Source organism: Antennarius striatus, chromosome 11, assembly GCF_040054535.1.
Source record: "Antennarius striatus isolate MH-2024 chromosome 11, ASM4005453v1, whole genome shotgun sequence".
NCBI lineage: Eukaryota > Metazoa > Chordata > Actinopteri > Lophiiformes > Antennariidae > Antennarius > Antennarius striatus.
The window spans coordinates 21,270,001-21,283,695 of NC_090786.1; the positions used below are offsets into that span (position 1 = coordinate 21,270,001).

Consider the following 13,695-nt stretch of genomic DNA (forward strand, 5'->3'; position numbering starts at 1 on the left):
CCAAACGTATGGAAACAAATGTGTTGGTTTATAAACCAAGCCCACCCAACGTAGTCAAAAATCAACGTGGTGACGTAACGACTTTGTGTTGGCCAATCATGGATGGCGCTGGGCGGGCATTGTGAAGCCGTAGATGAATGCTAGCAGGCTAACTGGAGAAAGAAAGCTAATTAATGGTGAGACTAGGAAAGGAGCTAACGCTAAAGGAAAAGGCACCTGTCAAAAGAGCAGGTGTTAAAGAAATGTTAGAGAAGTGATGGTTCTGTTAGTGACTACATGAACACAACTGTATGGAGTTACTAAAGAGCATTGCTGTCAGATATCAGAGACCCATCACAGTCGTGTCTTCTGCAAACTTTATGAAGACGTTGGAGCTGGAAGTTGGTGTGCAGTCGTGGGTCAACAGAGTGAAGAGGAGGGGGCTCAGAACACATCCTTGGGGGGCTCCCGTGTTCAGCGTGATGGTGCTGGAGGTGTTGTTACCAACTCGAACTGCCTGTGGTCTCCCTGTCAGGAAGTCCAGCAGCCAGTTACGTATGGAGGTGATGAGTCCAAGATGGTCCAGTTTATAGATGAGCTGCTGGGGGACAATTTTGTTGAATGCTGAGCTGAAGGTGATGAACAGCATTCTGGTGCATGAGTCTTTGGTCTCCAGGTGGGTGAGGGTTGAGTGTAGGGCAGTGGAGATGGCGACATCAGTACAGCGGTTGGACTGGTAAGCAAACTGGAAAGGGTCCAGGGTTGAAGGGAGGGCATATTAAATGTGGTGCATAACTAGCCACTCGAAGCACTTCATGAGGATGGGAGTGAGTTCAACTGGGTGGTAGTTGTTGAAGCCAGATGGGGGCGTCTGCTTCAGGACTGGGATGATGGTGGTGGCTTTGAGGCAGGTGGGGACAACAGCCTGGCTCAGGAAGATGTTGAAGATGTCTGTGAAGACATCTGTGAGCTCATCAGCAAAGTCTCTCAGGACACGACCAGGTATGTTGTCAGGACCTGGGGCTTTTCGGGCGTTGGTCCTTCTGAGGACTTGCCTCACGCTGTCCGTCAACACCTGGTCGCCAGGAGGGGGTGGAGCCTTCTGTGCCGGGATGCCGTTGTCTGCCTCAAAGCATGCAAAGAAGTCATTCAGTTGGTTCAGCAGAGTGGTGGAGAAGGGGCTTGTAGTCCGCAATGGACTGAATCACCTGTCAGCCAAGGCTTCTGGTTGGAGATGGTTCTGGTGACCGTGACCTCATTCATGCATTTCCTCATGTATGCAGTGACGGTCTCCGTGTAGTCTTGGAGGTCTGTGGTGTTGTTGTGGGTGGCTGCGTCTTTGAATACGCTCCAGTCTGTGGTTGAAAAGCAGTCCTGGAGTGCCTCTGACGACCCATCAGGCCACACCCGGATCTGCCTCTTCACAGGTTTAACGACTCTAACTAGCAGTCTGTATGCGGGCGTTAGCATAACAGTGGTGTGGTCTGACACCCCAAGGTGGGGGAGGGCGCTGGCCTTGTAGGCATCTTCATGTGTCGTGTAGACATTGTCCAGGATGTTAGCTCCTCTGGTGGCAAAGATGATATGTCTATGTCATTTTGGAAACACACTCTTGGGGTTTGCATGGTTAAAGTCCCCCACCAGAATGAGGAAGGCATCTGGGTGGGCTGTCTGCTGCTCACTGATGAGATGGTAGAGTTCATTCAGTGCCTCACTCCTGTTGTTGCTGGAGGGGGGAGGGATGTACGTATACTGCCACCAGCAATATGGCAGAAAACTCCATCCAGGTAGAATGGCTGGCATCTGATGACCATGTGCTCCACCAGAGGAGAGCAGTGTGTGCAGATCACAGCAGCCTCCCTGATGTAAACACAGAGTTCCCCGCCGCGGGTCTTCCCCCCCTCGACGAGCGCTCTGTTAGCCGGTCCAGCTGGCGGCACAAAGCGAACCACTACCTGAATCAGAGCATGTCCACACGTAGACGCATCAGTGTGTTAATCAACATGTTTATAATCAGAACAACTCAGAGAACGGGACCAGGTCCTCCTGGAGGATGACCTCCATCACAGAGTTCTCCACCAGGGGGTCTGACCCAGAACTATTCTTGCTGAGGAACGTGATGAATGAATAAATAAATATATAAACTGTATGACTTATAAAGAAAGAAACAGACCAACAAATATCCAACATTATATCACAGATTTCAGGGCAAGTTTGGTCTGGCTAATAAAGTACCTTTAGGTGGGCACTGATCCAAATATGGTTCTTACATTATAATTAAATTATAACTAACCTAGTTTAAGTAATAATACATGTAATACATGTCTGTACCTGTGTTACTCGTGTTTCTCCCTACAGAACAACCACTTTGACAGTTGAGAAATTCACCACTCAAAGTATTCAATGTTTTAAATGTTTTAATTGTATGAAAGTGCAGAAAATATTAAATATTTGTTTTAAATAATGGATAAATACAATAAGTAAGAAAATGTAGTTACTATGTAGTAAAGAAAAGAAATGTAGGATTATTTGTGTACTGGTACAACTGGATTAAAGAGAATTTTTCAGCTTTATCTATTCACCCCCCCTAGAAATACACCATTGAATGAAAATCAAAATTAAATATATTATCTCTCGTGTGAATCATTATCGCTGTCATTAGCAGAAAGTAATTCTATCCCCAGTGGTTTAGTAGCCTCCTCCGAGCCAATCTTCATCCAGCTCCCCCAGGATCTCCTGTAGAGACAGCTCAGGTAGGGGGGCATGCTGGACCAATGAGGGCTGTCCAGATTCTCCACAACTGTCCAAGATAGACTGACTCCAGGAATCCTCCAGCTGCAGGAACTGGTCCTGTTGTGGACTGGGTTCCCTGCTGGCCCCCCAGTATCCTGAGTCAGGCGTGTCTGGAGCTGAACAGCCGGGGTGGGACGGGAACATCTGCTGCTCTGGGTATCCGGGGTACATGAGAGAGGATTGCCTGAAGTTTGAACTGCTTCTTCTCCTCTCCAGGTGGGGGTTGCACCACACAGATGACACAGGAGAGATGTGGTTTGCTGGCAGGGGCCACAGGCCATTCAGTGGTGTACCGGAGCCCCTCCCATCACAGCCCAGCACCTCAGTGGACGAGTAGGCTGAGGGACACTGGCCATAGTGAGGCTTCTGCATCTCCTTCACCTGGGCTGAATAACCCGGCTGAGGCCCCTGAGGGGGCAGAAAGACCGGGCCGGTCTGGGGCTCCATGTTGTCTACATCATGAGGCAGAGGAAGAGCATCATGGGATGGACTCTCAGACTGCCACAGAGCTTTCCTGGTTCCTTTGCACTTCAGCGTGCGAGCTCTCCTGTTCTGGAACCACACCTGGACAGGAAGGAAGAGTAGTGGGTTCATCCCAGAGCAGACACACACACACACACACACACACACACACACACACGCTGTCCTCTACTGTTCTGGGTAAACTGACACCAGCTGTGGGTAACGCTAGGCTATTGATCCTGCTGTAGTTTATCTGTCACCTCAAACAAGATAAAAACAGCCTGTGTCATCTTCACATCTTCAAAGACATTAATTGATTAGAGTGATGAGAATGATCGTGATATCAGTTCAATGCAGGATACTTCTGAAAACAAAACCTACATGTGATGACGGACAGCCTTCCTACACAGCTAACATCGGTGTGTGTGTCAGCTTTGTGTGATCCCTACCTGGATGCGTGACTCGGGCAGGCCGGTGGCGTGGGACAGGCTCTCCCTGAGGCTGATTCCAGGGTACGGGTCCGTCTCAAAGGTGGCCCGCAGGAGCTCCACGTGGTCTTTGGAAAAGCTGGTCCTCTTCCTGCGACTGGCACTGCGAGAGGAGACCCCAGTGGAGACCTGAGGTCTGACCTCGTCTGAGAGGAGAGCAGGCTTCATGTCAGGATACACTACATGGTTTAATCCTGCATTGATTCCCCTTTTTATTCTGGACAGGACATCGTTTCCTTACTCTAAAGCCTCAGTTCCTCACTGCAGCTGTGTCTGTGTCCCATCAGTCAGTTCACAAACACACAACACGGAATTCATTCATTCATTCGTTCATCCGCTGTAGCAGGTCGTGGGGAGTTGGAGCCTATCCCAGCTGACTTAGGGTATGAGGCGGGGTTTACTCTGGGTGCACCCACCCACCCACACACACACACACACACACACACACACACACACACACACACACACACACACACACACACACACACACACACACACACACACACACACACACACACACACACTCCTACGGGCAATTTGGAACGGCCAGTTAACCTGAAGTTCATGTTTTGGGGTTTTTGGAGGTGAATACGGATTTTAATACATTCGATATGCAATATCCTCTTAAGTACGTGACTTAACAAAACCAAAGGTTGTGTTGTTCGCCATACGTTTACCTGAAAGAATCAAATCCATATGGTTCATTTACATTCTGATGGATTCTACCTGGAACTCCATTTATGGTCATTTATCATTTTATTGGTTTCACTAACTCATGGCTTACTTAACTAAATGTTCTGTGCCTGCGAAAAATATCACTGTGAAATGTGACATTTAATGTATGAATTTGGTTGATTACGTGTCGTATTGAGATCTTGTTGATTCTGGGGAGGGAATTTTACAAGCAAAACGTTTTGCAACATAAACAAAAGTTGATTTTGCAAAAGTGATGAAGGTGAAGATTCCTGTACATGCTGTACGGGTCAAAATGTTCACACAACAGAAGACCCTAAAAAACATTTGGGGTGTTCTCTCTGCTGAAGCATTGCAGCTCACTAAACCTGTCTGAATCAGTGGTGCCTTCACAGCAGCAACTGTTTCATCCAGGTTTCAAGCAAAACAAACAAATTGATGAATTCATTAAAAGCAAATAGATAAAGGAAGAAATAAATCCTCAAACTCGTGGTCTACTTGATTTCTCTTTAAAAAGTTAACCGACATTGTAATTAGCATAACTTTTTTTACCTTTGCTTGAGTCTTTCCACATCGCCGCTGCAGCTCCACTGGATGTCTGACAGTGATCTCCTTCTTGCGACGGTGTGTCTTTTATGCGGGTCACCGGAGACAATCGAGGCCCCGGTGAGGGCAGAACAGTGTCCTGGGGGGGGGGGGTTTCCCATTCTTTCATGTTAGATGTTAACTGATGTACTCTGACCAGAGGAGCAGTTATCACCCAATCCATACCAGAGTGAAGGCAAGGTCATGGTGAATCTGACAGAGATGGTTTTAGGGGAGACAATAGAAGTCTCTCTATGACCGTTAGGCTCACTGATAACATTTAACAAGAGATGCTACACATTTGACTGCTTTATGTTTGTATTATAGTGTCCAATTTGCAGCAAAAACTGAATTCTAAGTAAAATTCAAAATTACGAAATCAACGCAAACTACTGTGTCCAACTCACATATTCACAAGATAACTTCTCTTGTTATAAATGTTGTTTCCTAGATCTTTAAAATATTTTTATTGTTATTTATATTCTATTTCAAGACTAGATTCAACAAGGAATAAAATTTTTCAGCTGGTTTAAATATATAAATAATTGTGTGCGTGATGAAGTTATTGTGACAGAAAAGTCAATTCTGATGCAAATTGAGAATTAAATGATCAGTGATTGATTGGACATGTTTGAACTTATTCAACTGTCATTTTTTAAAATGCTAGATAGGTTTGGTTTTTTTTGTTGAAGAAATTTTACAAAGTAAATTATCTCTATTGTATTAATTGCTTGTAGTCTGTATCTCCAAAAAGAGAACTTATCTCCATTGCTGTGTGCTATTAATAGAAAGCACACAAAAAACCCAGAAAAAGTAGTGGAATTTTTTTTTGATGGAATCGTCTTGATACTTTCTAATGAAGATATAAATGTGGATTAGGTTCATATGATTGTTAAGTGTGCTTCTCCATTTGCTCTATGTATATTGATACAAATTGTAAACAGTAAAAATATAATTTTCCATGTTCAGGATATCATTTATTTTGCAACATTTCAAGTCATTCTTTTTTTAGGCTTGAGATTCCATCTTATCCCAAATTCCAGTGCAGACTGGTAGACTGGTAATGCCCAGGCAAGACTCTGATTATGTGACCTTTAACCTTGTGGGTCTGCCATGCTAATGTAGAACAGCCTTGTTATAACTTGAATGATACTTGTGTTTGTATGGTGAATACTCACATACAGTTTTGACCTCTGACCTCATGATTCCTTTTTGTTTCTTCCAAATCCATTGGAAATGGAAATGTTGGCTTGTAAAGATAAATGCAAATGGGTCACATGCAGCACTTCTTTTTATCAGCATCTGAACAACATGCTGAATCGTCGTCTCCATGTGTGGAGACAGCCTCTCAAAGTCCTGTCAACTCGTTGGTGGTTTATTCCAATCATATCAGATATTAAACAACAGTCTCAGCTGACTCCTCTGCAATGTAATGACTGATCAATTTGGACATTTATAATACTAAGTTTATTTAAGGTTTTACCACACATTACTATTTCCAATTACCCAGATAAAACAATAAAACAGTGCAGCCCTACTGATTAACCATTCAGTAGTTTGAAACCTTTCTCTACTCAGGTTTACACACAATGACCAACTGATTAAAGATAACTGCAGCATATAGTGGGGGACTTTTACCTAATGCAAAATCATTATTAAGTGTTTGATAAGTTTGATATTGGCATGCATGTTTGAAAAAAAAAGGTAAATCTCATCCAATCATCTTATCTGTTTGTGTAAATGTCAAAGTATAATCCTCCAAACACAGAAAAATGCTGCCATTGCAGGGAAATGAATGACTAGGACGCGGTAAAAAAGACTTTATCTGTACTTTGACTGTGTTGCATAAATGGAATATAAATGTGATTTTATAATTAACTGGTAGGATTTAAAACAGGAAGTTAAAATGTGTGTGTGTGTGTGTGTGTGTGGTTTTTGTTTGGGGGAGGGGCATCCGTACACATCCGGTTGTTTCTACACGGACACATTTGACAGCGGGACCCGGACAGCGGCAGCAGCGATGGCCGGATCGGAGGGACCGTCTTACTTCAGGAGAACCAGTCCGTTCTGGATCGTCAGCATCACGTTCGGTTTGGTGCATTTCACCGTAAGTTCAATCGATCATCGATCGTGTATCAGACAGGATAAAGAAGCGTTTGTTCAACTTGTCGTTCTGTAAACTAACGAGTCCTCTGGCGGAGGGACCCCCCGTGGAGGCTGGAGTTACGTCACGTTTTATCAAACATTTATTCTGTCATGGAAACAATGGTTCCGTTTCCTCCGAGGGGTTTTTGTTTGTTTGTTTGTTTTGTGGTCTTGGATTCTTCAAAAACAAACCGGATCAAACAGACGAGTGGGCGCCGTCCGAAGGATCCGTGTTAACACACCATCAGTGTGTTTTCAAGGGTCCGGGCAGAAACCCGACCCGGCCAACATTGGTTCCTACATTGTCTCCTCGTGAATAATGAATAAAACAGCAGCAGGTTGTGACTGTGTTTGTTACAGGTAGGCTATAGTCTACTGACACACACACACACACACACACACACACACACACACACACACACACACACACACACACACACACACACACACACACACACACTATAATTAAACCTAAAAAATATTGCACTTCAGAATATATTTAGGAACATTGTTTTAATTTTTTGACAATAGCAAATCTTAAATCAACAACGTGGTAATATACTTCCAGAATTTCAGTTCCTGATCTCACAACAGGGCTGCTGTTTTAAGTACTCACACTTTAACTAATGGTAAATTAGCGAAGTGAATATAATGATCTTTTCAAAATCATTAATTCTGTAGTTTAATATTTTGTTGGAAAAAACAATCACACTTTGGAATGAATGGCAGATTATCATCCCCTGATCACAAACTTTCACTTTTAAAAATCTCATAAAGTAAGCCATCATAAGACCAGGCCTCGCATGTTCAAATAAGCTATTATTTAATCAGAAGAATTTTACTTTATTGATTTGCTTTATTTGCTCAAGGGCACTTCGGCAGTGCATTTGGAGTACTCACACTCCAAATGTATCTGGTCCACACGAGCCTTGAGCCGGCCACCCTCTGGTCCCCAGCCCCCCCTTGACACGATCACACAGGACAAATTGTTAAAGCTAAAACATGTCCTTTCAGCCTATCTTCAACACTGTATCTCTGTTTTGCAGTGCATTGTCTTTGCCCCAGAACTTTTCCCATTCCAGTACTTGGGTCCATATGGCACCTTCTGCAGGTATCTTTCAGATAACCATGCAGACATTTTGTACAAAGGGTAAGTTTTTGTCACTGATTTGAAAGACATAGGGGCATGGGGGATATTATTTTGTTCTTCAGTGTACACTTTGTGAGTTGCACCACTTAAAATGCACACCAGAGATGAAGACACACCCACAACCATAAAATAACTATTATTGAAAGAGGAATCAACTTAGAATGCATTGATCACCACTGATCGTTCTCTCTCCATGATGAAAAGAAAAAGGAGCAGTGACTTGAATGAAAGGCAAGCTGGACATTTTCTGACATGGCATTATTATACATCAGACTGTTCTATGCTCTAGGCTCCATTTTTACATATTTTCCATTACAATTAAGTAAAGTAAGGCTGTAATTAATCTTTTTCATCTCCAAGAGTGCATGATGCATCAAATGTCCCTTCTGTGCAGAGACGGGCAGAAAGAATGAGTTAAAAAACAAACTGATGCCCCACATTATCTCTGACTGGGGTTTTAGGTTTTGTTGAAGCGACTTGTCCTCAGAAAGCATTCCCATGGGTCTTTGTGGTTAACCAGTCACATGACTTTTGAGATTCTACCTGTATGGACAAAAGGCATTAATGTCTGCAGATGGTCTTTACAGCAGAGCCGTTATAATCACATGATCTGCAGTGCGACGTCATAAGCTGTGAACCCACTGATTAGTCAGAGCGTTAATGTTTTTCCTGTTTACACAACCTGTTCCCTCCCCCCACTGTTAGAACACTTAATTAGTCACACGGTCAGAGTACCTACAGACTACTGAGATAACAATCAAACCTTTTGTTTGTTGAAGGCGTGACAGGAACAGCTGTTTTTTCAGTGTAGGGTAATTAATATACCCAATCTGAGATGATTTAAATCAATTTATTCCTCCCACCCCCATGGGGGTCACTTCGGGGTTACCTTTATCTCTATTTCTGTAGATATGGTCTATCTCCTCAAACAGCTGGGCAGAGTCCAATGAAACTGCATTATACCTTTTAGGGTTCCTGTATTTAGTCTCAGTATTTGCACCACTGACTGCGTGGTTTGGCCATCCAATCACCAAACCTGAGCCCCAATGAATATCTCAAAGATGTGTTCAATTTGCACCACGGTACAGTACACACAGTGGTGCCCAGAGTTGCTGTGCGGCAACAGCGCTACCAACTGCGCCACCCTGCCGTAAATAAATAAAATAGTTCATCGCTATATCGCGGAATTCATTTTTGGGGAGTGTTCCTGGAAGGCATGAACCGTGAGTAACGAGGGATTACTGTATTGCAGACTCTCATTGAATGGTTCAATTCAATTCCACACTTGTCTCTCTGGTGTAGGTGGTGGGCTACCTTTGCTGTCCATGTTGTTGAGGCCCTTATTGCACTGAAGGTCTGCAGGTAAGAATGAAATCTAATTTTCATTTAACCTAGCAAGACAGATTTAGAACCAATGCTTACACTAAAATGAGTGTAAAAGAGAACTTCCCCAACGAGGAATTAATAATGAAACTTTATTTTTCCTTCGACGTGGAAGTGACCGTACAGAACGGTATGTCAACGTTTGTTGTCTATGAGATGCTGCTTTAATCCAGTTCTTGTCCAATCTGTTTTCATCCTGTGATGCACTAGTCCTCCTCATCACCATACACCATACACTGGTATAAACGTCACTTTGGCATCAAGGACGTTGTTTTCTGACAACAATAATAAATTATTAAAAAGTATTAAACTGCTACAGCCCCTGTGTTCCTTCAATTTTATTTTCATGCGTCTTATTTTTGTCCATAGGAATTGAGGTTTGAGGTCTTGTGACATGAAATGACATGGGCCCTGGAATGTTATAATATATATATATATATATATATACACATATAGATAGTCTTGACCTTTGTTCAGTGTTTGATCTCTCTTCTCCTGCAGTAACAAAGGTATCAGCAACACATCCTCTCGCTGCTTATGGTTTGTCCAGACCTTTTTGTTTGGATTTGCTTCCCTCAGCCTGCTGTTGAAGTACCGCCCAGAGCGTCCCAAACAGCACTGATGCGAAGGACCAACCTGTGGAACAAACCTGTGGAACAAACCTGTGGAACAAACCTGTAGAACAAACTTGTGGAACAAACCTGTAGAACAAACCTGCATCAGCTGAAGCACGTTCTGTGCTCCTTTTCTTCTTTCACTCTCACTGAGATTCAACTTTGGAGGAATGATTGAAGACACCTGAGCCTCTCTTGTGCTGTCTTTCAAAATAAAAAATTGAAGTGAATATTATTCATATTAGTTCATATTATCTTTGCCTATTTTTCGTAAGGTACTTCAACTTTGCCACAGGTTGGTGGCAGCACCAACATGCTTGTACAGTAGTATAATACTTAATAATATATTGATTAATAATACCATGTTTTCAAGGGATACCAGAGCAAACCGGATTGATTTTGAGCGGGACAGAAATCTTGATTTGGAGTAAGGTATGAAAGAAACAAGGGAATTATTAACCTTCACAATCAAATTATTTAATTTGAGTGATTATTCCAACAACCATTAATCATTCGTCTTCTTGACCGTTTATTCCTCTTTTGCGCATTACGGGGGTTGCTGGAGGCTATTCCAGCTGACTGACGATAGGCAGGGGACACTCTGGGCGTGACACCAGTGCACGGCAGAGCCATGGAAAAGACAAACAACCAATCACGCTCACACCTACAGGCAATTTGGAACTCATCAGTTCGCCTGAGCTGCATGTTTCTGGAGGTGGAACCCGGAGAGAACCCAGCAGACACGGGGAGAACATGCAGACTCTGAACAGAAAGGATTCAAACATGGAACCTTCCAGCTGTGAGGAGAAAGCGCCCCCTACTGCACCACCACATCGCCCGCAATCATACTTTAAAAAATATTTCCCTGTGAAAGACCGAACACAAGGAAATAGATTAGTTCACACTAACCCACACCATTGTTCACTCATCACTAGTTTGTTACAATCATCCACTCACTACTTTTTATGTTTAGTAAATCTGTTTCAGCCAAAATTGGCGTAACCCTTCTGTTCTCTTCAGGTGTTACACTTCTGAAGCGTTAACATTAATGTTCATCCAGTTAAACTCCTTTTCCTTCCTGCTTCAATAACTTCTTCACACAGCAGTTTAGTTGCAGTGAATCACTGAACCGGTCTGAATCAGATGAATCGGAGTGAAACTATAAATTTTTTCTTTTCTTTTGGGCTTTTCCCTTCAGGGGTTGCCACAGCGAAGCAGGACAAACCTCCACCTCTCTAGCTTCTCCTCCACCTGTTCCCTGCTCTCACTACAGATCACAATGTCATCTGCAAACATCATAGTCCATGGAGATTCCTGTCTAACCTCGTCTGTCAGCCTGTCCATCACCATAGCAACAAGAAGGGGCTTAGAGCTGATCCCTGATGCAGTCCCACCTCCACCTTGAACTCCTCTGTCACACCTACACACACCTCACCACTGTCTTACAGTCCTCATACATGTCCTGCACCGCTCTAACATACTTCTCTGCCACTCCAGACTTCCTCATACAATACCACAGTTCCTCTCTGGACACCCTGTCATCAGCTTTCTCCAGATCTACAAAAACACAATGCAGCTCCCTCTGGCCTTCTCTGTTCTTCTCTATCAACATCCTCAAAGCAAATACTGCATCTGTAGTACTCTTTTTTAGCATGAAACCATACTGCTGCTCACAAATGTTCAATTCTGTCCTTAGTCTAGCTTCCACTACTCTCTCCCATAACTTCATTGTATGGCTCATCAGCTTTATTCCTCTGTAGTTGCCACAACTCTGCACGTCTCCCTTGTTCTTCAAAATGGGCACCAGCACACTTCTCCTCCATTCCTCAGGCATCTTCTCACTATCTAAGATCCTGTTGAACAACCCAGTCAGAAACTCTACCGCCACCTCTCCTAGACACTTCCATACCTCTACAGGTATATCATCAGGACCGACTGCCTTTCCACTCTTCATCCTCTTCAATGCCCTCCTCACTTCATCCTGACTAATCTTTGCTACTTCCTGGTCCACAACAGTCACCTCTTCTAGTCTTTGTTATCTCTCATTTTCCACGTTCATCAACTCTTCAAAGTACTCTTTCCATCTTCCCATCACACTACTGGCACCTGTCAATAGACTTCCATCCCTATCCTTAATCACCCTAACCTGCTGCACGTCCTTCCCATCTCTGTCTCTCTGTCTTGCCAACCTGTATAGATCAGTCTCTCCCTCCTTACTGTCCAACCTAGCATACAAGTCATCATAAGCTTCTTGTTTGGCCTTTGCTACCTCTACCTTCACCTTACGCTACATCTCCCTGTACTCCTGTCTACTCTCCTCAGTCCTCTCAGTGTCCCACTTCCTCTTAGCTAACCTCTTTCTCTGTATACACTCCTGTACCTCCTCATTCCACCACCAAGTCTCCTTATCTACTTTCCTTCCAGATGACACACCAAGTACTCTCCTACCTGTCTCCCTGATCACATTAGCTGTAGTTGTCCAGTCATCTGGAAGCACCTCCTGACCACCCAGAGCCTGTCTTAACTCCTTCCTAAAAGTCATACAACACTCTTCCTTTTCCAGCTTCCACCATTTCGTCTTCTGCTCTGTCTTTGTCCTCTTCATCTTCCTCACCACCAGAGTCATCCTACACACTACCATCCTATGCTGTTTGGCTACACTCTCACCTACCACTACTTTACAGTCACTGATCTCCTTCAGGTTACACGGTCTACACAAGATGTAGTCTACCTGTGTGCTCCTACCTCCACTCTTATAGGTCACCCTATGTTCCTGCCTCTTCTGGAAGAAAGTATTCACTACAGCCATTTCCATCCTTTTTGCAAAGTCAACTACCATCTGTCCTTGTGCATTCCTCTCCTGGATACCAAACCTGCCCATCACCTCCTCATCACCTCTGTTTCCTGCACCAACATGTCCATTGAAGTCTGCACCAATGACAACTCTCTCCCTTCTAGGTATGCTCTGCATCACTTCATCAAAGTCCAAACAGAATTTCTCCTTCTCCTCCAGCTCACATCCGACACCATGATCAAACAACTTGAACCCTGCTCCTAAACTTCTAGCCTTGCTACCTTTCCACCTGGTCTCCTTAGACACACAGTATGTCTACCTTCCTTCTCTGCATCATGTCAACCAACTCTCTACCTTTTCCTGTCATAGTTCCAAAATTCAATGTCCCTACTCTCAGTCCTATACTCTTGACATTCCTCTTCTCTCTCTTCCTACAAACACACTTTGCTCCTCTCCAGTAGTCCAATTTCCACCGGCGCCCTGCAGATGAACAGCACCGATGGCAGTGGGCCTCGACCGATCTGGTATGGAAGTCATATATTCGATTTGCATATTATTAATCTTCTCCTTTCAGCTTCTCCCTTCAGGGGTCTCCACAGCCAATCAGTG

The 13,695-nt window shown here is 43.8% G+C and overlaps 1 protein-coding gene across 1 annotated transcript; it reads left to right on the plus strand.

Moving 5' to 3' along the window:
• Positions 1-6,983: 6,983 nt before the first annotated feature.
• On the plus strand, positions 6,984-10,527 carry tmem254 (transmembrane protein 254). The gene is made up of 4 exons (XM_068327488.1): positions 6,984-7,107; positions 8,192-8,295; positions 9,598-9,657; positions 10,180-10,527. Exons 1-4 carry the CDS (start codon positions 7,021-7,023, stop codon positions 10,298-10,300), a joined length of 372 nt encoding a protein of 123 aa, XP_068183589.1. The 5' UTR covers positions 6,984-7,020; the 3' UTR covers positions 10,301-10,527.
• The last annotated feature ends 3,168 nt before the right edge of the window (positions 10,528-13,695 follow it).

Bases quoted from the DNA above. Each gene is read 5' to 3' on its own strand.
- tmem254 (XM_068327488.1), top strand. From the start codon at position 7,021: ATGGCCGGATCGGAGGGACCGTCTTACTTCAGGAGAACCAGTCCGTTC. The intron at 7,108-8,191 runs GTAAGTTCAATC...TCTGTTTTGCAG, and splicing joins TCGGTTTGGTGCATTTCACC to TGCATTGTCTTTGCCCCAGA. The intron at 9,658-10,179 runs GTAAGAATGAAA...CTTCTCCTGCAG, and splicing joins ATTGCACTGAAGGTCTGCAG to TAACAAAGGTATCAGCAACA.